The following is a 25387-nucleotide window of genomic DNA, read 5'->3' as shown; positions in this document are numbered from 1 at the left end:
GTCACTATTATAGAATCACCCAGTTCAACTATTTAGTGTCTCTAAACAGAGAAGTTCTTTATGTGATATTTTTATTCAGTTTATGGAAATGTAACATTTAGGGTTCCTAATGTATGACTGGCTCATATTACGTACAGTAAAACAATGAACTTTGCAGTTATTGTTCAAACAGGCGTCATTGAAATCGAGATAAATTGGCAGTTTGGTTTAAAAACCCTGTGTCCTCCATGTAAGACATGAGTTGAGTAAAACGGTTGAGTCATTCCACCTTTGACCCATCACTCTGCATGATATGTGTAAAGATATTGTACTGCATGTCATTATAAAGACAGTGAAGCAGATGTCTTTAGTTTCCCTCGAAAACAGCCAGAAAAGAGTAGTGGTGTGTCTAATGGACTGAAGACGATCGGTAATTCTAAGCGACATGTACTCTGCTGGAGACCAGTGTCTTCGCAGTTGTTAAGTATGCAGTAGTCTCTCCGGGCACAACGGGATTCAGATGCAATCCAAATGTACATCTGGCAGACCTCTGGGAACACTGATGGACCACTTAGCTAGTAGCTATACTAGCTACTAGTTAACGTTAGGAGCTGGATTTTCCTGTCTTTGCAATTTGTTTATTTGCGCTCGTTAGCATTTAGCTAAAAGCATCCATGAGAATTCGCTATTACTTTTACCTTGTGTGCTATGCCGGTAATAATGTAAATCCCGGGGTGGCAGAAGAACGGTATGACGGTTTGAAAATCTGGATACCGCCCATGCCTAGTACAACCCTCTCCTTCTCTCCTCCTCTTCTCCTCCCCTCTACTGAGGGGTAGTTTCCACTGAACAATGTGTGTGGTGAGGGTTGTTTCAAAAGTGTGGGTCATTATTGGGTGTGTGGTAGATAGAGGCCAGGGTGTGAAGTTCTCTGATACAGGTTGTCTCACATCGGCCAGTTTTAAGAGAACCATTTGAGGAAGTAAATCAATCTTTGGAGGCCCAGGTCATAATAGAAAGGTCAAGTGTAAAGTTGTTGGGCATTTCTGGGGCTGATCAAAGTCAAATCGCTTATCGGCTCAAATGGATCGATATCACATTACCACAGTGGCCCCTGTCGGCATGCAGAGAGCGAGAGGGGCCGAGGAGGGCCAATGTCTGGCTGGACTGGAGGAAGCCAGGAATTAATTTCTGATGGACAGCGCTAATGTCTTTCAGACCAGGGCCTGGAGCTACAAAGCGTTCTCCGTAACACGAATGCTGTGTGGCAGGCATGCGACGAGCAAGACCATCTGTTTACCAGACACTCACGCACACACAAGCACACACACAGGCACACTGTCAGAGGTGCCAAACGGATCGATTAGCAGACAAGGGGTGTGAGGAGCACAGTGGGGGGGTGGGTGGCAGGAAGACTCAGGGTCAAAGGGAGATGGTGTCCCATTTCAGCACATGCTAAATCAGTTACCATCTCCACCACACAAAGCCCAGCCTCCTCACACAATCCACAAACCATCTCACTCAATCTAGATAATAAGTGGATGGTTTCCAATTACGGTAGTGTTCAACTGAAAGTTGATAGCGCCTCTCATATGAACCATACCAGCTCAAGGAAATGATTCCTGAAATGATTGCTATTTCTGGTCCATGTTTGTATCCTGTAAAGGATTGAGCTGACCTTTTCAGACTATTCTGGATGTCAGGCGTGTGTTAGAGAGAGCTGGTCTGGTTTGATGTGAGCGGTGCCAAAGAGTTGGGGTTGTGTGTCAGTCAGCTGTGGATGAAGCATAATGTTACTGAACATGTACGTTTGATTGTAGCGAGCACATTGTATTGCTGCTACAATGGTGAGGACTACTGCCCGAGCTCTCTATTTGCAGGGTGTGGGTGTCTGTACAGTGTATCAGTATATCAGCCTCGTCCTCTGCTCTTACCCAGAGGGATTGCGCTCTAAGCCACAGAGCAGAGCACACTGTGCCGACCATATTAAAACACACTAATGCCTTCTCCCAGGCCTTAACCTGATACCCTGGCATGCTACATAACAGACAGATTCTCTCTCCTCTGCCTCTATGCACATCTGGGATTCAGATTTTCCTGTTTGTCAACAAAGGCCTTCTAGAGACTGAAATTGAGCAGAAGGATTTTTGGGGTTTGGGGTTTTGAGCTGCCGTCTCTGCACGTTTCTGAATGCGTGATCATTCTGTACTGTACGAGGCCTGTTGTTATCCCTTTACAAGCTATGTGTTGGATGGATGAAACAGGACATTACTGCTCTGTCCCTCCCTGGTCCTGGTTAGCTCCCTTGTGGCCACTGCTGGTTTATGAGGACAGCAAAGTGATGGCTAGCCTAACTTTGACAGGCAAAAATGTACTGGGTTGGAAGAAATGGTCAGACACAATTGAAAACAAACCAATAGAATCCCATCCTTGAGTTAGAGAGGACTTAAACAGATTGGACATGTTTTTCCTCCCCTGAAAATGAGTGAATCTGTAAAGGATGCACCCTTGCTGACTGTTCCACTCTCAAAAAAGTCTGGTAATAGACAATGCCCTACAATAATGTAGTGTTTAACCTAAAACCACATAATCCCGTACAGTACATGATGGATTTGAGTTGAGTTTGTGTCAGTGGGGAATTAGCCCCAAACAGAGCTAAATGTTTATTATGGGTGATTATTTCTCTGCTGATGTTCTCTCTCTCTCTGGGTGGTTGTGGTTCCTCTGATTGAATAGGCATCTCTGCATGTTAACTCCCTGTCTCCCCGGAACACTCATCTTATTAACCTTATTACATACAGGAGCAAAACATCTCCTCCATCAATTCCTCCTCTATCTAATTAAAACACTCTCGCTTTTTCCTCTTCAAATTTGAGTCAGTGAAGAGGTATTAGACTACAACAAAGTGTAGGAGGAATTAGATTGTGGTACCCACACACACACACACACACACACACACACACACACACACACACACACACACACACACACACACAGTCATCAGTATCTCTTAAGGCGGTGTTTTATTAAGTTACCATTTTGCTGTCTCACTTCTCCCCCTGGAACTGTTCTATTTACACGGGCAGGAACAGCTCTTATTCTAAGGGGACTAATTTTGTCCAAAATACCCTGATTCTATTAACCCAGAAATGAGCCAAAATAGTCTTGTCTTTAGTTTCATACATTGGTGTTACCTGGTTGTGGCTGTTGTGGTCTAGTTAACTATTTCATTCTCCTGACTTCAGTTGTTCAGAAGCAGTAAAATACAGTGCCTTCAGAAAGCGTTCACACCCCTTGACTTTTTCTTCATTTTGTTGTGTTTACAGCCTGAATTTAGATTTTTTTTTGGTCTCTGGCCTACACACAATACACCATAATGTCAAGGTGGAAGTATGTTTTTTGAAATTTTACAAATGAATTAAAGATGAAAAGCTGAAATGTCAATATGTTTTCAACCCCTTTGTTATGGCAAGCCTAAATAAGTTCAGGAGTAAACATTTACTTAACAAGTCGCATAATAAGGTGCATGGACTTACTCTGTGTGAATAATGGTGATTAACATGATTTTTGAATGACTACCTCATCTCTGTACCCCACGCATACAATTATCTGTAAGGTCCCTCAGTCGAGCAGTGCATATCAAACACAGATTCAACCACAAAGATCAGGAAGGTTTTCCAATGCCTCGCAAAGAAGGACATCTATTGTTAAATGGATTTTAAAAAAGCAGACATTGAATATCCCTTTGAGCATGGTGAAGTTATGAATTACACTTTGGATGGTGTATCAATACACCCAGCCACTACAAAGATACAGGCGTCCTTCCTAACACAGTTGCCGGAGAGGAAGGAAACCTCTCAGGGATTTCACCATGAGGCCAATGGTAACTTTAAATCAGTTACAGAGTTTAATGGCTGTGATAGTAGAAAACTGAGGATGGATCAACAACATTGTGGTTACTCCACAATATTAACCTAATTGACAGAGTGAAAAGGATGAAGCCTGGACAGAATAGAAAAAATATTCTAAAACATGCATCCTGTTTGCAACGAGCCACTAAAGTAACACTGCACAAAATGTGGCAGAGCAATGTCCTGAATGCAAAATGTTAGGTTTGGGGCAAATACAACACATTACTACAGTTGTACCCTCTCTGTATTTTTAAGCATAGTGGTGGCTGCATCATGTTATGGGTATGCTTGTAATCATTAAGGACTGGGAAGTTTTTCAAAAGATAAAACAAGAAACAGAATGGAGCTAAGCACAGACAACATCCTAGAGGAAAACCTGTTTCAGTCTGCTTTCCACCAGACACTGGGAGATTAATTCACATTTCAGCAGGAAAATAACAAGACCAAATCTACGCTGGAGTTGCTTACCAAGAAGACAGTGAATGTTCCTGAATAGCCGAGTTACAGTTTTGACTTAAATCTACTTGAAAATCTATGGCAAGACCTGAAAGTGTTTGTCTAGCAATGATCAACAACCAATTTGACAGAGCTTCAAGAATTTTGAAAAGAATCCAGGTGTGGAAAGCTCTTAGAGACTTACCCAGAAAGACTCACAGCTGTAATCGCTGCCAAAGGTGCTTTAACAAAGTATTGACTCAGCATTGTGAACACTTACGTGAATTAAATATTTCTGTGTTTCATTTTCAGTAAATGTTTGAACATTTGTTGAAACATGTTTTCACTTTGTCATTCTGATGTATTGTGTGTAGATTTTGAATTCAGGCTTTACTTAATACTTTCTGAAGGCACTGTAACCATGGTGGAACCCCAAAATACTACCTTACAAGTATTGCACTGTATTTTCCTTTGGAAGGGGTATTTTCACTGCGGTTATATGAGTTACCTCATATTCCATATATAGGTTGGTAATCAGTGCTGGTTGTGCTATCTGGGCTGCGGATCAGCTCTGGGGTAAATAGATCCACGTGTCTGCTGGCTGTTTGACTGACAGCCTGTCACATCCTCTTTGCCATCGTACAGAGCGTGCTCAGATAGGATCTCTGGGAGTTAGGCTGGCCTGTCTTTGATCCACTGGGCCCGGGCTCAGCTCAGCCAGGCCAGCCTGACTATGGGTTGTAGTGTGTTCTTACTTTGGAGCTATGTATTTTCATGAGACAAGCGGTACTACTGATTGTGAGGCCTTTTCTCTCACTAGAAAGAACACATGGATTAGTGTGACAAATAATCAATCATTAAACTATAGGCAGATTTGTGAGTGTGTACCATTTTATTTGATTCGAATAAGATTAAAAGCAGGGTTTTCTAAACTCGGTCCTCGAGACCCCAAGGGGTGCACGTTTAGTTTTTCGCCCTAGCACTACACAGCTGATAATTTGAATCATCTGTGTAGTGTTAGGGCAAAAACCAAACCGTGCACCCTTTGGGGTCCCGAGGTCCAAGTTTGGGAAACGCTGGATAAAAGGATATTTGACTTTATCTGATTCTGAGAAGGTTTGTGGGAGTTCTGTTTGCTTTTCTTCATCATTGCCCAGTGAGGATCTTCTCAGAACACATCTACATTATAATAACCTCTACCCGAACCTAACAACCATAGAATCCCTTCATAATTGTAGTTCCTGTGAGGACCTACAGCCTGGAGAAGGGTTTCCCTGCATAGAAAAGCATCAGAGCACAACCAGAGGCAGCATGGCTAAAGGGAGAAAAGGGCCTTGAGAAGAACCAGATTTATGCTCAGCACAGGTCCACGGACCAACTTACTATTGAGAGTTAGAATAGTAGAATGAATACACAAGATGCAATTAAAAAATGTGGCTGTGCATCAGCAGTTTTTCTCTTATGTCACTTACTGACATTCACTCACTCATGTCACCTAACATTGTTTAGATTGGTAAATTAGTCTAGCCACCTATCTAAACTTGTAATCATGGTCAAATGACCAACTGCGGGACCCCTTTGATTTTGTTAGTCATTCTCACTCAGATATCCTATTAAAAACTGCAAACATTTCTCTCTTCCCCATGGCAAAATGAGTAGAATTGTATGAAATTAGTTAATACTGCAACATATTTTCTATGCCCAGTGCTTCATTTGTAAATTGGCAGGTGCCGGAACAAAAAGTTTGTAGCCTAGGGTCCGGGAAGACCTTTTTTATGTATTTATACATCATTTTACATGACTGCAGACTTTGGCAGAATCTTTTTCAATGCCGAAAAATGTATTGAAATGACAGGCCACTTTGACACTGAAACTGAGATCATTAAAAACATCTTGAATCCATCAATAGCCAAGGCTGAGGTGTGTGGAGACACACATATTGTACAATATGAGGAGGAAATTATAGTCCTAAAAAAGCTTTCCAGTTTAATTGAATCATCCAATGATGCGCAGCTCACTCATCAGCGATGGCTGATGCCCTTGTGTCAAAAGCCTCTCTCTTGTTTTCCTTTGTAAAACAATGCTGTTTGCTCAATAAGCCTATTTGGAAGTTGGTAACATATTTGGTAGCCTAAAGGCAGATTAGTCTTCTCTTTTCAGCAGGATCCATTTGCTTTCCAATCTGTGTTTTCCCACGATTGTATTTGCAATATTGCGAAAGCCCTGTTTTGGCTGCATGCTATTCACTGACAGATTTGCCACATGTTCCCAACTGTAGGCATTGCCTGTTATTGGGCTACACACAATCCACAGCTAGACACATTTAAAAAAAATAAAAAATAAGCTATTGATCTTCTGTGGCTAAATTATAGGCCTACTTCAGGTGTAGTCTTCTGAATTATTGCATTTCTTTCCCAACAGACAGCAGTAATTCTATAACTTCTTGCCAAATGTATTTCAATTCATCAGGGCTGCTGCCAGAACCTCCAGAACCCTTCCCGTGGCTATGAGTACATAAGTACAACGCTGGAGAGATGAGTTGCAGGCTAATGTCTATCAGAGCAGAGAGAGGGAGAGCGATCATAGAAAGTAAATGGCATTCTAGTTCTGTGAGAGATACAGGCATGCTTCTCTCTCTCCCCACAGCAATGGACATGCATTTGTCTATAGGCTACAATGTTGTGCAATCCAAAAACCTGGGCCGGACTAACTCAAATCAATTCTTATCAGGCACGTTTTCACAATGTTTTTTAGGGGGAAGGGGAATTACAGAGGAGGCAACTTGAATTAACCCTGATTGCTTTTATTACATTTTTTACATTGCAAACAGTGAAAAAAAGAATTATGCCATGAGGGGTACCAGATCCTGGCAAATGGGTTCCTGGAAGGAAACAGTCCAAAACTGAGAGGTGCCAGATCCTGTTCCGGCAGGATCCGGCTCAAATTAAGCACTGTCTACGCCCCATGGCAAAATGTGTAGAATTGCAGGAAATAAAGTGTATAAAACTAGTTTTTTTTTGCTATCAAGAAAGGGGCTGTTCAAATGTTTTGCTCGCAAGGGCCCCCAAAAGGCTAGGACCGGCTCTGACTGCATGTGGGTATGGATGTGGGATGTACGCAGACCCATGAGCCACTGCGGCCCTCATGATGAGTTCAGGTATTTTGTGGCCCCCATCAGTGTCAGAGTGCAGTGTAGTGCATCGGTGCATGGCAGCGCCAGCAGCTCTAGTTTAGGGGCAGGGGTGGCATAAACATGAAGATCTCCCCTCCCGTCTCTGCGGCACTGCATCAGAGCTGGAGGCCCGGCCGGCAGGAAACAGATAACTTTGATCAGGGTCTGCATGTGGCCAGCCGCAGCGCAAAAATTTGGATTTTCCCCCTAAATTTTTTTCATGCCTCCAATTCCACTGAGCTTAGATCTGCTCTGTTTGAAGATTACCATGGTCATAGTAGTTTTGGGTGGATGTGTGTGTATATATGTCTAGTGTTTGATCATTGTGTAGTATTTTGTGTTTCAAAGAGTTTTGGCATACTGCCTAGTGTGTAGACAAATGTGCGCTTATCTAAACTACTTAAGAGCATCTGCACACTGTATTTGTAATCCTCTCTGTATTGATTTTGATGTTTCCTTCTCGCTGATGTGTGTCGATCCTTCTGTTGATGCTTCTCTCTAGGTGAGCGGCCATACCAGTGTCCTTACTGTGACAAAGCATTCAGCAAGAATGATGGACTGAAGATGCACATTCGCACACACACTCGGGTAAGTCTCTTTTCCACACCCACATCTACCACACACTCTCCCCTCTCTTTGTTCCAGGAACAGTTTGAGGTGTTGGTGTTTCTCTGCCACATGGAATTGGTTAGATTTCCCTTTACCTCCTTCTCCTCCTCTTTCCATCCTCACACCCCTACGTGTGTGTGTGTATTCACACATGTATGTCTCTATGTATTTGAGTGTAAAAACCAGTCATGAAAGCCAAGGAATAGTGATAGTGATAGTGATGGAAATGTATACAGTTACATATCACAATATCAGGTTTGTACAATATTATATCAATATTTGACTCCCAAGTCCCCAGTTTCTTTTTGCTACTGCAGGTAGTTAGTTATCTAGCGCTATTCGGTTGTACCTGAAACAAAACTCTGATATTTTTCATTCTATAGCTTGTTCTCCATCTTCTTTTTAAATAGTGAGCCAACAATTTTTCAGCGCTTTTATTTAATGACTGATCAAAACTCGTTTATTCATTGCTCTCTCTTGTCTCTCTGTAGTAGACATTGTGAGCAATATGTTTGGAACATCAAATCGCAACAAAATTGCAGTATAGAATCTAGGGCAGACCCCATTTAGTTGACTGGTCGGTAGAAATGGTAAGATATATTGGTTTAACCTACAAAGCTGGTGTAGCCTATTACCAGCAACTTCAGGAGTGTAATGGCAAAATCTGCGAAGGCCAGCAGCAGCGGAAGGAGGAGGGTCGGGAATATATATTTTTTCTGGTTAGGCTATCTTGATCTCTGGCTCCCTCTTGAGTCATTTGTGTGTCTTAGTTATTTAATCAAACAGCGTGCTTAAAACATCAGACAAGTTTAGTACGTATAGTTGATTTTATAAAAACACATAGGGTGTGTCTATATATGGAAAAATAGATATTTAAACATTTTGACAATTGATTGGTTGAAAGAAAAATTGACTCGATTGTCTAATATATTTTTGAGGGGTAAGTGACAGCCCTAATCGAATCACAATACATATCGTGATAATATCGTATTGTGAGGTCCCTGGCAATTCCCAACCCTACAAAGGAATAACAGTAACATCCTGGATCTGTTTTCGTTGAGAGCTGTTTTTACTGCCGGATATTTTTAACCACCAAATGAGCTAGGAAATAACTTCTTACTATGACATGACTTATGGTGTATTCCATAAGTCACATGAAATATCCTTAAGCTGTAACGGCGTTCTTCGTTTGTCGAAAGAGTCGGACCGAAATGCAGCGTGGTGGTTACTCATGATCTTTAATGAAGAAAAAAGTGACGATACATGAAATAACTAATAAATACAAAAACAACAAACGGAACGTGAAACATAAATACAGCCTATCTGGTGAAACTACACAGAGACAGGAACAATCACCCACGAAAGACAAAGCGAAACTCAGGCTACCTAAATACGGTTCCCAATCAGAAGCAACGAGAATCACCTGACTGCTGATTGAGAACCGCCTCAGGCAGCCAAGCCTATACAACACCCCTAATCAGCCGCGATCCCAAATACTACAAACCCCAATACGAAATACAATAACATAAACCCCTGTCACACCCTGGCCTGACCAAATATATAACGAAAACACAAAATACAATGACCAAGGCGTGACATAAGCATACGTTTCTGTTTTTATGTAGGAACATCTACACATGCTACTGTGTTTATATTTGCAATTGTGTGTGTCTAAGATACACTACATGACCTAATGTGTGCGGACACCTGCTTGTCAAACATCTCATTCCAAAATCATGAACATTAATATGGAGTTGGTCAACCCTTTGCTGCTATAACAGCCTCCACTCTTCTGGAAAGGATTTCCACGAGATGTTGGAACATTGCTGTGAGGACTTGCTTCCATTCAGCCACGAGCATTAGTGAGGTCAGGCATTGACCACAGATTTGGAAGCACAGAATCGTCTTGAATGTACAGTTGAAGTCGGAAGCTTACGAACACTTTGGTCATTAAAACTCGTTTTTCAACCACTCCACAAATGTCTTTTTAACAAAATAACGTTTTGGCAAGTCGGTTAGAACATCTACTTTGCGCATGACACAAGTAATTTTTCCAACAATTGTTTCCAGACAGATTATATCACTTATAATTCACTGTATCACAATTCCACTGGGTCAGAAGTTTACATACACTAAGTTGACTGTGCCTTTTAAACAGCTTGGAAAATTCTAGAAAATGATGTCATGCCTTTAGAAGCTTCTGATAGGCTAATTGACATCATTTGAGTCAATTGGAGGTGTACCTGTGGCTGTATTTCAAGACCTACCTTCAAACTCAGTGCCTCTTTGCTTGACATCATGGGAAAATCAAAAGAAATCAGCCAAAACCTCAGAATAAAAATTGTAGACCTCCACAAGTCTGGTTCATCCTTGGGAGCAATTTCTAAACGCCTGAAGGTACCACATTCATCTGTACAAACAATAGTACGCAAGTATAAACACCATGGGACCACGCAGCTGCCACACCGCTCAGGAAGGAGACGCATTCTGTCTCCTAGAGATTAACGTACTTTGGTGTGAAAAGTGCAAATGAATCCCAGAACAACAGCAAAGGACCTTGCAAAGATGCTGGAGGAAACAGGTACAAAATCATCTATATCCACAGTAAAACGAGTCCAATATCGACATAACCTGAAAGGCCGCTCAGCAAGGAAGAAGCCACTGCTCCAAGACCGCCATAAAAAGCCAGACTACGGTTTGCAACTGCACATGGGGACAAAGATCATACATTTTGGAGAAATGTCCTCTGGTCTGATGAAAAACTAATAAAACTGTTTGACCATAATGACCATTGTTATGTTTGGAGGAAAAGTGGGAGGCTTGCAAGCCAAAGAACACCATCCCAACCGTGAAGCACGGGGGTGGCAGCATCATGTTGTGGGGGTGCTTTGCTGCAGGAGGGACTGGTGCACTTCACAAAATAGATGGCATCATGAGGTAGGAAAATTATGTGGACATATTGAAGCAACATCTCAAGACATCGGTCAGGAAGTTAAAGCTTGGTTGCAAATGGTTTGTCCAAATGTTCAATGACCCCAAGCATACTTCCAAAGTTGTGGCAAAATTGCTTCAGGACAACAAAGTCAAGGTATTGGGTTGGCCATCACAAAGCCCTGACCTCAATCCTATAGAAAATGTATGTGCAGAACTGAAAAAGTGTGTGCGAGCAAGGAGCCCTACAAATCTGACTCTGTTACACCAGCTCTGTCAGGAGGAATGTGACAAAATTCACCCAACTTATTGTGGGAAGCTTGTGGAAGGCTACCTGAAACGTTTGACCCTAGTTAAACAATTTAAAGGCAATGCTACCAAATACTAATTGAGTGTATGTAAACTTCTGACCCACTGGGAATGTGATGAAATAAATAAAAGCTGAAATAAATCATTCTCTCTACTATTATTCTGACATTTCACATTCTTAAAATAAAGTGGTGATCCTAACTGACCTAAGACAGGGAATTTTTGCTAGGATTAAATGTCAGGAATTGTGAAAAACTGAGTTTAAATGTATTTGGCTAAGGTGTATTTAAACTTCTCTCTTCAACTGTATGCTGTAGCGTTAATATTTCCCTTCAATAGAACTAAGAGGCCTAGCCTGAACCATGAAGCATTTTCACTGCTCCAGAGTCCAATGACGGCAAGTTTTACACCACTCCAGCCGACGCTGGACATTGATGTGTTGATCTTAGCTTGTGTGCGGCTGCTCGGCCATGGAAACCCATTTCATGAAGCTCCCGATGGACAGTCCTTGTGCTGACGTTGCTTCCAGACGCAGTTTGAAACTTGGTAGTGAGTGTTGCAACCGAGGACAGATTATTTTTATGCGCTACGCGCTTCAGCACTCGGCGTTTCGTGTTCTGTAAGCTTGTGTGGCTTACCACTTTCCCCCTTGAGCCGTTGTTGCTCCTAGACTGTTCCACTTCACAATAACAGCACTTACAGTTGACCGGGGCAGCTTTAGCAGGATTGACATTTGACGAACTGACTTGTTGGAAAGGTGGCATCCTATGACGGTGCCACGTTGAAAGTCACTGAGCTCTACTGCCAATGTTTGTCTATGGAGATTGCATGGCTGTGCGCTCATTTTTATACACCTGTAAGCAATGGGTGGGGCTGAAATAGCCAATTCCACTCATTTGAAGGGATGTCCACATACTTTTGTGTATATATGGTGTACCAGTCCCAGGTGTCCATAAATGCTTATCTACCCATCTCCAGCGCTACGCTTTAGTTGATCTGCTCCATGCTCAGCCAAGCTGTAGAACCTAACACCCAGGAATAGAGGTTCACACACCTCTGCCAGGCAGCCAGGAATAGAGAGGAGTCCTGTCTTGCCAGTCAGTGTCTCGCTCTGCAAACATGAAAGCTGAAGGACTTTTTTTTCCATGAGGAGATTCCAGGACACTCACGTAGGCTTCTCCCACAGTTATTTATTTTTAAAGTCTGGGGAGGATAATGATTACTACTTAGAGCTGTATATGGTGGACTAGAATACATCCACATGTAATAGCAATCTCACAGCAGACACTGAGCACAGTTTGAAAGACTGTGATTGGGTTCCTGACTGTACATTGTGAGGACATGACAGGTGTCGTTAGTGTTGATACGATGAGCATGTAAATGTACACTGACTCAGAGCTTGGACCAAGCTGCTCAGGGTGGGGAGAGGAAGAGCATGGTCACCCTGCTCTCTCATGAGGTCATTTCCTGCCCGTGCCTCTGCACTACTTCTCTACCCACTGAAGTTCTCCACCTAATCACCACTTTCCATGAGGTGTGTGTGTGTGTGTGTGTGTGTGTGTGTGTGTGTGTGTGTGTGTGTGTGTGTGTGTGTGTGTGTGTGTGTGTGTGTGTGTGTGTGTGTGTGTGTGTGTGGCCATGGTACTGTATATTTATGTACAAGTATTTATTTATGACTTTTTACATGATCGTTAATTCATACGAGTATGCCCTGTCGGTTTTGTTGACACGTTTTCAAGTACATTTCCTGTTTGCTCAAGCACACATCAGTACGTTGCACTCTATGAACCTGGACTGCAGGTACAGTATAAAGCTTCTGACCTAAAATAGTACAGTGGAAACAGGCAGCTGGCGGCACAGGGACACTCCTATCAGCTCCTATTCTCTAGCGAGGACTTGATGAAACATTCATGTTTGAATTGAGACATGGCTTTGTGTGTCCCCGGCTCTGTCTTTGCTCAGAGCACCGTGACTGCAGTAGTGAAATATGGGCTGAGCTGACACACAGCAGAGAGCTGGACGATGAAGTCACCCCTCAGCAGAACAAATGCCATTTGGCTGAAGGAGCTCCAGCTCAGTGTTAATGTATAGTTTAGAGATGGATCTGTTTAGAGTTGTGTGTTTATCCCACATAGCAAACCATCGGCAACTACAATAGAACACATGTGATTCGTATAAAGCGTCTGACATGTTGCCTGGTCAGAGATTTTTTATTAATCTCTTTAAGTTTCTCTGATGGTGACAAGAGTGATCTGACTGTAAACACACTGATTAAAATTCCACTGGTTCCCTCTGTGGGGGTGCCTGTTTGATTTTGTTTGACTTTGGCCCAGAGTTCTGAAGTTCCATCAGAATCTTCCAAGCTCCTCTGTTTTCAGTTTGGAAACCTCTGAACGGGTTTTACTGTAACACTTTTTCATTGGTCAGTTATAGCTGGTCCCTATTGGTCCAATATAGCAGTCTCTGATTGGTTCATCACAGCATTAAGTGAACGGACCAGTTTAGATGGGTATTAGCAATACGGCAGTTGCTCCACCTTGCCCACTAGTAGGCTAGGCGGAAGCATCACCATATTGCTAATTACCTCCAATTCTTTCAAAGCCATAAGAAGTGCCTAGGGGTATATGGGTTTGATTTTGTATTTGATTACAGAGGATGTTTGTTTAGAGATGACCATTGACCACGTTTGATATGAAATGTGATCCTACTGGATCTCTTAGAGTACATAAACAGAGCTTTATCCCTCCATTCATAACCCCGCTGGCTCCTGACTGGACAGATTCAGAAATGAGCCAATCAGAGGGTCAGGTTGAATGTCACAAGGGTGAACATCTGCCGAAGAGCAGATACAGATGTTACTGGGGTCACAGTGATGCATTCTGGGTCCTCCACATCACCCCTATACATCTGTGTGTTTTCTTGACCTCTGAACTTGAACCTTTTTTGGTTTTCTGTATGTCATTCAGGAGGAAGTTTTCCCCTGAGTGTGAAAGTGATGCTTTATTAGAAAAGTGATACCAATTAAACTAGCAGGTTTATCTGGCGGTTTACAATACACAAACCGTCACTTATGTTCTGGTTTGGTCTCCACACCCAAGTTACTCACACACCCACACACACTGTTAGGCGTCTCTCGTTTTCTTTCTCACTCACACTCACACACACACTCATACACACTCACTCATATACACACACTCACAGACATATGCATTGAACCTGATCTTAACCTCCAGTTGTATCCTGTGTCATTGGCCACTCCTTGTCCCGCCCACATGATAGCTCTTTTCCCAGGACCCTTACTTCCTGTATTCACCCGGTTCCCATGACAACTGTGCACTAAATGGGTAGAGACTTTGCTATCAGTGAGTCTTGTCAAAAAGAGCCACAGCGTGACTGTCCACCCAGAAAATCACGCACACACACACAAAACACACACCCCCACAGAGCGATAGGAGCTTTTGAGTGACACCCAGACAGGCCTCTGAAAGGCACAGAGGAAATGTTCTTTGGTAAACTGATGAGGTGTGGAGAAGAGGGTGATATTCTACAGCCCCAGTGAGCCGGCGCACTGGTACATGTTCAAAGGGCTTTTCTGTGCCGTGTTTTCTTACGCTTTAGAGGGTTCCATGTGTTCCTTATGGCCCCATACGCTTGCCATTTCCTCCCTACTGCAGGGGCTGTACAATCTCTCATTTCATATCTTCATAAACTCACTAGGGGGGCGGTGGGGTTTGAAGTGAGAGGATATGAGGGTGTGTGTGTGATTGTGGGTGTCCATTGTGTGAGAGTCCATGTCTCTGTTTGAGTACAGTATTTGTGTATAGTATACGGGTTGGCTGTGTGTTGAGAGGTGATCTGTCTGTAAGTGTGCGTTTGTTTGTGTGTCCCTGCAGGAGAAGCCATATAAATGCAGTGAATGTAACAAGGCCTTCAGTCAGAAGAGAGGTCTGGACGAACACATGAGAACCCACACCGGAGAGAAACCCTTCCAGTGTGATGTAAGTTCTGGGCCTTTGAAGTTGCTCCGCCGTTTCCTGATTGCTAAGTAAAAGACGCATAACCAAAACTTAAGAACGGGAAGCATAGAAATAGCGCACATAGAACAGATCTACCACTTCTTAGACTTGCTTTCAAGTAGAATTATAGATCTATAAATCACATTTCAATGTGAATTTGGTCAGGTGGCACCAAAAGTTACATATTTCCACTTTAACCATAACTCCAAATGGTGTGGGGTATTTTTTACTATTTTCTACATTGTAGAATAATAGTAGAGACATCAAAACTGTGAAATACATATGGAATCATGTATTAGCCCAAAAAGTGTTAAACAAATCAAAATATATTTCAGATTCTTCAAAGTAGCCACTCTTTGCCTTGATGACAGCTTTGCACACTCTTGGCATTCTCTCAACCAGCTTCACCTGGAATGCTTTTCCAACCGTCTTGAAGGAGTTCCCACATATGCTAAGCACTTGTTGGCTGCTTTTCCTTCACTCTGCGGTCCAACTCATCCCAAACCATCTCAATTTGGTTGAGATCGGGTGATTGTGGAGACCAGGTCATCTGATGCAGCACTCCATCACTCTCCTTCTTGGTCAAATAGCCCTTCCACAACCTGGAGGTGTGTTGGGTCATTGTCCTGTTGAAAAACAAATGATAGTCCCACTAAGTGCAAACCAGATGGGATGGTGTATTGCTGTAGAATGCTGTGTTAGCTATGCTGGTTGTGTGCCTTCTAAATAAATCACAGACAGTGTCACAAGTAAAGCACCATCACACCTCATCCTCCATGCTTTACGGGGGGAACCACACATGCGGAAATCTGTTCACCTACTCTGTGTCTCACAAAGACACGGCGGTTGCAACCAAAAATCTCAAATTTGGACTCACCGGTCTAAAGTACATAGCTTTTATGTTTTGGCCCAAGCAAGTCTCTTATTCTTATTGGTGTCCTTTAGTAGTGGTTTCTTTGCGGCAATTAGACCATGAAGGCCTGATTCACGCTGTCTCCTCTGTACAGTTGGTGTTGAGATGTCGGTTACTTGAACTATGTGAAGCATTTATTTGGGCTGCAATCTGAGGTGCTGTTAACTCTAATGAACTTATCGTATGCACTTGAAGAAACTTTCAAAGTTCTTGAAATGTTCTGTATTGACTGACTTTCATGTACTCAAGTAATGATGGATTGTTGTTTCTCTTTGCTTATTTCAGCTGTTCTTGCCATAATATGGACTTGGTCTTTTACCAAATAGGGCCATCTTCTGTATACCACTCCTACCTTGTCACAATACAACTGATTGGCTCAAACTCATTAAGAAGGAAAGACATTCCACAAATTAACTTTTAACAAGGCACACCTGTTAATTGAAATGCATTCCAGGTGACTATCTCGTGAAGCTGGTTGAGAGAATGCCAAGAGTGTGCAAAGCTGTCAAGCCAAAGGGTGGCAAACAATCTCAAATCTCAAATCTATTTTGATTTGTTTAACAATTTTTTGGTTACTACATGATTCTATATGTGTTATTTCATAGTTTTGATGTCTTCACTATTATTCTACAATGTAGAAAATAGTACAAATAAAGAAAAACCCTGGAATGAGTGGGTGTGTCCAAACTTTTGACTGGCACTGATTGTATGTGTACATATGTGTGTCCACGCTTATGTATGTGTGCTTGTGTGTGCATGTACTCAGCTCAGCCAGACTGTGGCACGGGGCCAGATGTGGGCTAAAACTCAATATGAGGAAGATAAAGATCTCTCTCCTCTGGAGAGGTCTAGTCGACTGATCTCACGTAAACACATTGAGAAGATCAGAGGGAGAAATTACCCTCTGTTTATAATACCGCAGGAGTAATAATGATTCTCAGAGAGAAACACGCGACCACTGGTCCTGCTGATGCTCTGGAAGGATCTTTTAAGACCTGTTAAAGTCTCTGGATCCCCCTCACTTTCCTCTTAACATGTCTGGAAATGGAAAACATCTTTCCTTCCACTGTTTTTATTCTGTTTTATGGAAGACCCACAACTGTGTCTTTTTAAATTACTATAGTTTTACATCTCAAAGCCAATCAAATTGGCTGTTTCCTTAACCCTCAGAACCCTCTGACATGATGGGTCTTTTAAGCCCAGACTGGCTGGGTTAGCACTAGGAGGTTCGGGAAACGAAGGACAGTACTGTTATCAGTTAAGGCCATCTCTTTATTTTTAATAATTTCAAGGATGTGTTTGAATTCAATTTATGAAATGCATTGTTGATTCACTATTAAAGACTTTGAGTGCAATTCCTTTGGTATTTTGTATCTCCTGCCGTCTGTGTGTTATGACGTGCATCCTAAATGGTGATTAAACCTGGTTGATGATGTGATCACAGAAACACACACTCTGTCACAGGAACTTTAGGGGACTTCTCTACTGTTTGCATTTTGAATGGATGGTATTTAAGTGTGAAGAAGACATGCTGGGAAGCCTGAGTCCGGGTGTTGAACTGCTGCACCCATGCCAATGCAGGATTAAGATGACTGGTAGTGTGAAATTGAGTGGTTTTTTTGGGGTGTGAAAGTGATCATTTGCGATGGATGTTATGTTTAATTTAATCCCTCTTTATGTCGGGGAAAATAGGATTTCTATCTAAGCCTTCTCTCGTGTGATTTCCAGTACCAATTAAATGTGGTTCAGTCAGCTGGCTGTACCCATAATAGGGATTGTAAAGCTTAATATTGCTCTGCAGCATACTTGTTTAGTTTAGGACTGAATTAATTCAGTAAGATCCATCAGAGAGCTACTATAACAGAGATGTGTATGTATTGTAGTTAAGGTCTAATCCGTTCTAATCTCTGACAGAGCTAACTAACACACTTCTCTCTCCTCTGCTCTCTGTAGGTGTGTGATCTGTCTTTCAGTCTGAAGAAGATGCTGAGCAGGCACAAGCTGACCCACAACCCCAACAGGCCCATGGCAGAATGCTCGCTGTGCCATAAGAAGTTCACCAGGAACGACTACCTCAAAGTGCACATGGAGAATGTTCACGGGGAGACAGAGGGCTAGGAGCCATCTACTGTATATGATACTACTGAAGATAAACTACAGTGAACTCCAAACGTATTGGCACAGTGACACATTTTGTGGTTGTTTTGGTTCTGTACTCCAGCTCTTTGGATATTAAATGATACAATGACCATGAGGTCAAAGTGCAGACTGTCAGCTTTTCTTTGAAGGTATTTTCATCCATATCAAAATTACAGAACTTTTTGTATAGTGCCCCCATTTTAGGGGACCAAAAGTATTGGGACAAATCCACTTACAGTATGTGTATTAAAGTAGTAAAAGGTTATGTATTGTGTGCCATATTCATAGCGCACAATGACTACATGAAGTTTGTGACTACAAATTTGTCAGATGCATTTTCTGTTGGTTTTGGTTGTGTTTCAGATAATTTTGTGCCCTATAGAAATGAATGGTAAATAATGCATTAGAAACATATTCTATTCTTATTTACAATAAAAGTGACTACAAAATGACACTATTTACCATTAATTTCTATTTGGCACAAAATTATCTGAAACACAACCAGAATAAACAGCAAATGCATCCAACAGGTTTGTAGGTTCACAATCTTGATGTAGTTGTTGTGTGCTATGAATATGGGACCAAATACTTAACTTGTGGCTACTCTAAAACACATGCAAGTGAATTTGTCCCATTAATTAATTTGTCCCATTAATATTATTATTAAGTGCTGGAGTACAGAGCCAAAGCAACAAAACATTTATCTGTGCCAACACTTTTGGAGTTCACTGTATATTTACAGTGTTAAACGTACAGGATGGCCTGCTATGCATTTCAGATGTAGCAATAAGCAGTCTTTTCTTTTTAGGATTAAAATGCATGGAAAAGATTAGAATTCAATATCGGAACATATCCTGCACATAAGAATTATGGAGTATGGAGTACATATTCAATTCACAGGGGGTTTGGATGAGGCGCAAGACCCACGCTGTTCTGATCTGCTTCCAAACCGCTCTTCGCTTCCTGTTTATACTTTACATTCAATTGAGTTTTAATAGGAAAGTTTGGGAGTGGCATGTCCAGACAATTCAGCGCGATACAATAACTAGCCTCGCTCCAAAAGTCTCTTTCCTGCTTATCGGCTTCTAGGTTTCCATCTTATGCCAACCGTACCGTGCCTTACTCCGTTACAGCTCTATGACCAGGTAACACACTTCCCAAAGAGTTTGAAAGACAGAGATGTTTACCAAACACAGCCAGCCTACTCCCTTCCTCCAGCCCATGCATTGTCTGGAAATGCAATAAATTCCTTATTACTGTTGTCAAAGTTACTGTTACTGTTTGTCAAAAGAAGAGCAACAAATTGTTCATAATACTGTATTTCATGTCTGCTAAGACTGTTTTATATGGTTATTTCATATATTGAGGGACCAAGCAGTTTCTTTCTGTTTATACTCCTGTTTTTTAAATCCTGTATGTTAAATGGATAATGTATTTAATGGATGGTGCAATTGTGTATGTTTATCTGTTCTTTTTATATGGTCAGACCATAGCCTTCCTGTGTTCCACAGACTGTTACACAGTTTGTATCTTTTACTATTCATCTCAAACTGTGAATATTTCACATCACACTTTCCTGTTTTGAAATGTACTTCATAAAAACCTCATTACTTACCAAACAGCCATTTACTCTGTTAATTCTAAGTATGTGTCGATTAACTGTTGACGTTGGGGTATTTCAGAAAACACTTGAGTTGATTACATTTGTTCGCTTTGTTGTTGTTAATTGAACCCTTATTCTTGGTTTGGCTGGCAGTCTGCTGGGAGTTAATTGAACCCTTATTCTTGGTTTGGCTGGCAGTCTGCTGGGAGTTAATTGAACCCTTATTCTTGGTTTGGCTGGCAGTCTGCTGGGAGTTAATTGAACCCTTATTCTTGGTTTGGCTGGCAGTCTGCTGGGAGTTAATTGAACCCTTATTCTTGGTTTGGCTGGCAGTCTGCTGGGAGTTAATTGAACCCTTATTCTTGGTTTGGCTGGCAGTCTGCTGGGAGTTAATTGAACCCTTATTCTTGGTTTGGCTGGCAGTCTGCTGGGAGTTAATTGAACCCTTATTCTTGGTTTGGCTGGCAGTCTGCTGGGAGTTAAATGAACCCTTATTCTTGGTTTGGCTGGCAGTCTGCTGGGAGTTAATTGAAACCTTATTCTTGGTTTGGCTGGCAGTCTGCTGGGAGTTAATTGAACCCTTATTCTTGGTTTGGCTGGCAGTCTGCTGGGAGTTAATTGAACCCTTATTCTTGGTTTGGCTGGCAGTCTGCTGGGAGTTAATTGAACCCTTATTCTTGGTTTGGCTGGCAGTCTGCTGGGAGTTAATTGAACCCTTATTCTTGGTTTGGCTGGCAGTCTGCTGGGAGTTAATTGAACCCTTATTCTTGGTTTGGCTGGCAGTCTGCTGGGAGTTAATTGAACCCTTATTCTTGGTTTGGCTGGCAGTCTGCTGGGAGTTAATTGAACCCTTATTCTTGGTTTGGCTGGCAGTCTGCTGGGAGTTAAATGAACCCTTATTCTTGGTTTGGCTGGCAGTCTGCTGGGAGTTAATTGAAACCTTATTCTTGGTTTGGCTGGCAGTCTGCTGGGAGTTAATTGAACCCTTATTCTTGGTTTGGCTGGCAGTCTGCTGGGAGTTAATTGAACCCTTATTCTTGGTTTGGCTGACAGTCTGCTGGGGGTTAATTGAACCCTTATTCTTGGTTTGGCTGACAGTCTGCTGGGAGTTAATTGAACCCTTATTCTTGGTTTGGCTGACAGTCTGCTGGGAGTTAATTGAAGTGTTTTTCCCCCTCAGTGGCCACTGTCACCACTGATCACCGCTGCCTGATCTCTACAGTTCCCACTTAGCCTCTTTAGTGGGTTGCTTTTAGATCAGGCAATCTGATGGTTGCTCTACTCTCTTCTCTCCTCTCGCTATAAAGGGACTCATTTCTCACACTCACCCACTGCTGAAGCTCCTGATAGGTTCAAAGGCGTCTGTTTTGAAGCGTTTACTGAGTCTGTGAGAATTTCCTGAATGCCATCTGGATGCTGGATCAGACTCCCAGAGCTGGGAGTCTCTAAGCTTGTCATCAAATAGTCTGTTAAGAGTGGGTATAAATCCTGTCATGTTTGACAGTCAGTCTCCGCAAACACATACTCTGGTTTATAAAACCAATGCATTCGGCATGTTTATTTTCTGTGTTTGGGTGCTTGTTTGTGTTGTTGTTTTTGTGCAAAATCCATCAATAAATCAGATGTATTAAACTGGTAACACCTATACCCCCCAGAGACTGATTAGGCATATGCTACTCTTGCGTGCTAAACACATGGGAGATGGTGGATATGGGAAGCGACATGTACATGCGCCTCTCCATTCAAAGCCCCAGTGTTCCTGAGGACTGGGCGGCTGGCTGTTCTGCAGGATTCTCAGATCAGATGTGGCCATGTTAACCTCCACTCCATCTGAAGCTGGGTTCACCACATGGCTGTCCGGGCCGGGCGTGGTTCAGCCAGCACATAGGTCCCTGCACACACTCTGCCCACTGGGCCGGCTGTGCTCGCTGTCTGCCCACTGTCTGCTCTTAGTGGGCAGGCCTCAGGGCTGAGCTGACGCTCTCAAACAGTCATTTTTTTTCATATTGTAAACAAAGTCAATATTCTCAACCGTGGAATAACCGTTTCCACACCTCAACGCAGTGTGTGTTTTCATGGGACAGCCCCCCATCTCCACATACAGAGCTGTAGTATCATGCACACCGGGGCTTCCAGCAAGTCAATGTGTTTCTAATGACATGTTTTTACTGGAAGCCCCAGTTCCCTGCTCTGCCTCCCCATCTGTGAGTGTGACCAGGCTGGACCCAGACCAGACCAGGGTCCACCCACAACTCCCCACGCCAGCTACGCCCACTGCCATGGAGTGTCATTACCACACCAGCTGGGGTTTACAGCAAAACCACCATCACGTCGGGAATCACACGGACAATGTTGTCTCGCCACGCTGTTTGGTCACTGTTGCCGTGGTAACGGATAGTCCGGAACACTTCCGTGACCAGGGGAATGCGGAGTTGTTGGGTGCCCATGTGCAGGGTGCCATCCATGTGCATTTTGTGTAGGGAGGGTGTGTGGGTCTCTTCTGGGCCTCTGTACCAACATTCCTGGACATTCCTTTAAAGCTGGGTACCAAAAAAACCTGATGCCCAAAACCACTTAGATGTCAAGAACTTGACAGTCAGTAAGACAACACCAGCAGGAAAAAGAGTCGTAGACAAGTTTAGTAAAGATAATTGAGTGTTGTAGGTGGAGAAAGATTAAATATCTCTAGTTTGACCTCAAAGCCTCTGCTGGTCAAAGAAAGCACTGCAGTGAAATACTCAACACAATTGTATCTGTCCTTGTTCTGTGTGTGTGTGTGCGTGTGCGCGTATTTAAATGAGGAGACGGTCTAACCTCATCTCCAGTCTCCCAGACTGCATGGAAAAGGAGGGGTCTATCAGGTCAGGTAGACAGAGATTATTTAATTAGTAGCAAATTGGGAAAGGCATATCCCCCAATTCCCAGCCTCACACACGCACCAACATAAACGCTTCCTGAAGATTCAAAACATGAGAAATGCATTTTAGAAAATGGTATCCTCCTCTAACAGTATTCAGCCCAGTATCACAAGCAAGATGCATTTATCAATCAAATGTATTTTATAAAGCACTTTTTACATCCATTCATAGATGACCAGCAGGGTCAGATTATAACCATGGTGGCTGTAGAGGGTGCAACAGTTCAACACCTCAAATCTCAGTTGGCTTTTCACAGTCAGGGAAAAGTGAGAAAGGAACAGTGGTGTTCTCACATTGTTTGAGAAGATGCAGATTTGGAGTTCAGACATTGTGTTCTTATTGATTTACTGTAAATGCCAGGATGTGGGACTTGATTTGAACAAGATGCCTCAGACTCCAGGCTGAGGCTGAAGCTCGTGAGAAACGCTGTGAATGTAACAATGTACAGAGAACAAAGCTGGACAGGCATTGTCCCGAAACAATGTTCAGTTCAAGAATGTCAGCTTCTTTTATATGACTGTTTTTCCAGTTCTGTCAAATACGCTGTTCCTTCTGAGCAGTAACTGCATTTCAGGCCTGGGCTCTGAAATACAGGCTCTAACCAATATCTGATGAATGTGTTGAGGTTTCTCTTGATCCAACAAACACTCTTCCCCTCTTTTTCTCTCGGCGGAGAGAGGGGGATGATGAAAGAGGAGAATTGGACAGAGGTCTAGAGGCAGGATGAGAGAAAAGTAAAATACCACAGAGAAAACATGGATGTTGATAATAAATGTCTGAAGAGCAAAAGGCATCAGTCAGTAAGTCCACCTCTATAGCCCCAGCGGTCTTCAGTCCTGTCATCGGGTGCATTGCGTGTGCCTTCACTCTGCAGTGTCATTCGTGACCACAGCCCCGTCTGCACCTTTACAAGCCACGACCGGGAGAGACTTGGGGAATGTCATCGAGCACATTATCATACCTAAAGAAAAGGAGAATCTCCTCTGCCCTGTTCATTTTAAACTGAAACAGACATCAGGTGTGCTCTTCACGATGAGACCTTGTGTAGAGAGCGTGTACAGTATACAGATAAAATGACCAGGATTCAACTTCACACCTCACATAACAACTGAGGGCGATTCCACGGCAGCAGGAGCAGAAAATATTTGCGGTATCTCAGAATGTTCTGCCAATTCTCACATAGAAACTTCATTGAGAAGAAATTGTGTTTGAAATGCTTTGACACTGTGTTGTTGTCTGTGTCATGTACGGTTCACACATCATAGGGTCTTACAGTAGGAATGTATCCAGTAGGTCTAGAAAGGCCTAAAATGGCAACTTTCATCATGATTTTCCCAAAAAATGGTAAGTGATGCAAATGTAAAAACATGTCAAACATTCTTCCTCCCAATGAAGTTTCTATGTGAGAATTGGCAGAACAATCTGAGATACCAAAAAACATTTTCCGCTGTCGTGGAATCGCCCCTAAGAGGATTGAACTTTTCTCCGTCCAAAATGTTCTTGACAAAAACTCACTTTAACAGAAAACCCTATCAAATTCTGAGCGTTTGCCAAGGTTCAATGTAGCTCACGAAACTAGAAACAAATGTCAAGAGCCACCACATAATCTAATTCAACACATCATTTCTTATTAGTTTGGGAATGTTTGGGAAGGCTGTTGCTGTGTAATGGATGTTTCTCCTCTCTCCAAACCAGAGCCATCTTTACAAAATCCCATTTCCTTCCCACAATGTTCACTGATAGCTGTTCCGGGAATTAGGTGATTGGCGATGACAGAGAAGTCTTAATTGGTCTAGTCTAAACATTTGTGCAAATGTGATGAGAGTTCCACCCTATTTCTTCTCTTACGCATTTTCTACTCATCCCTTTACCTGCCTCCTCCCTATCCTTCCATCTTCCCTCTCTCTTTCTTTTTCTCTGTCCTCCTAAACACGTCTTTCAGGGTTCGGCTACATTGAAACGCCCAGCACAAATCTCCCAAGAGCACACTGTAGCTCATGAACCAGTTAAGACAAGATGCCAAGGGTAATGACACGCAAAGAAATGTTTCAACGCCAGAATACACAGAGAGACATACACTGAGGCCCAAGGGCTCACCCACACAGACATGCACAATAGCACGGGTAAATGTAGCCATTGACTGACTCACACCATTTGTGCTTTGATACATTATCAACACAGGCGCGCAGAACCACAAGTAAATACATGTAATGATATGTAATATCAGTAAACAGCAGGGAGGTGAATGTTAACACTGACATCAGGCTGTAGTTGTCCCTTTGTAGGATCAAGCTCTGTTTTAGATTTGTGTTTGTGTTTGAAAGTGAGCTGGTTGTACAGAGTCCCACTTGTGGGAGAGATGGAGAAACCAAACACCGGACTGAAGGTCTGTTTCCCGTCAGAGCAGGGAGAGGAGCAACCCTAGGATACACACCTTTTATGTGCTGACTTA

The 25387-nt window shown here is 42.6% G+C and overlaps 1 protein-coding gene across 1 annotated transcript in view; it reads left to right on the top strand.

Moving 5' to 3' along the window:
- Nucleotides 1-20028, top strand: part of LOC109897508 (PR domain zinc finger protein 5) — a 64341-nt gene extending 44313 nt beyond the window's left edge. Inside the window, exons 14-16 of the mRNA XM_020492008.2 lie at nucleotides 8000-8085; nucleotides 15240-15344; nucleotides 18229-20028. Of these exons, the coding sequence (XP_020347597.1) occupies nucleotides 8000-8085; nucleotides 15240-15344; nucleotides 18229-18393 (356 nt within the window). The 3' untranslated portion in view covers nucleotides 18394-20028. The remainder of the gene's footprint in view (nucleotides 1-7999; nucleotides 8086-15239; nucleotides 15345-18228) is intronic.
- Nucleotides 20029-25387: the final 5359 nt, after the last annotated feature.

This window comes from Oncorhynchus kisutch, linkage group LG10 (genome assembly GCF_002021735.2).
Source record: "Oncorhynchus kisutch isolate 150728-3 linkage group LG10, Okis_V2, whole genome shotgun sequence".
Classification (NCBI taxonomy): Eukaryota; Metazoa; Chordata; class Actinopteri; order Salmoniformes; family Salmonidae; genus Oncorhynchus; species Oncorhynchus kisutch.
This window is presented reverse-complemented; position numbering and strand designations above follow the sequence as displayed.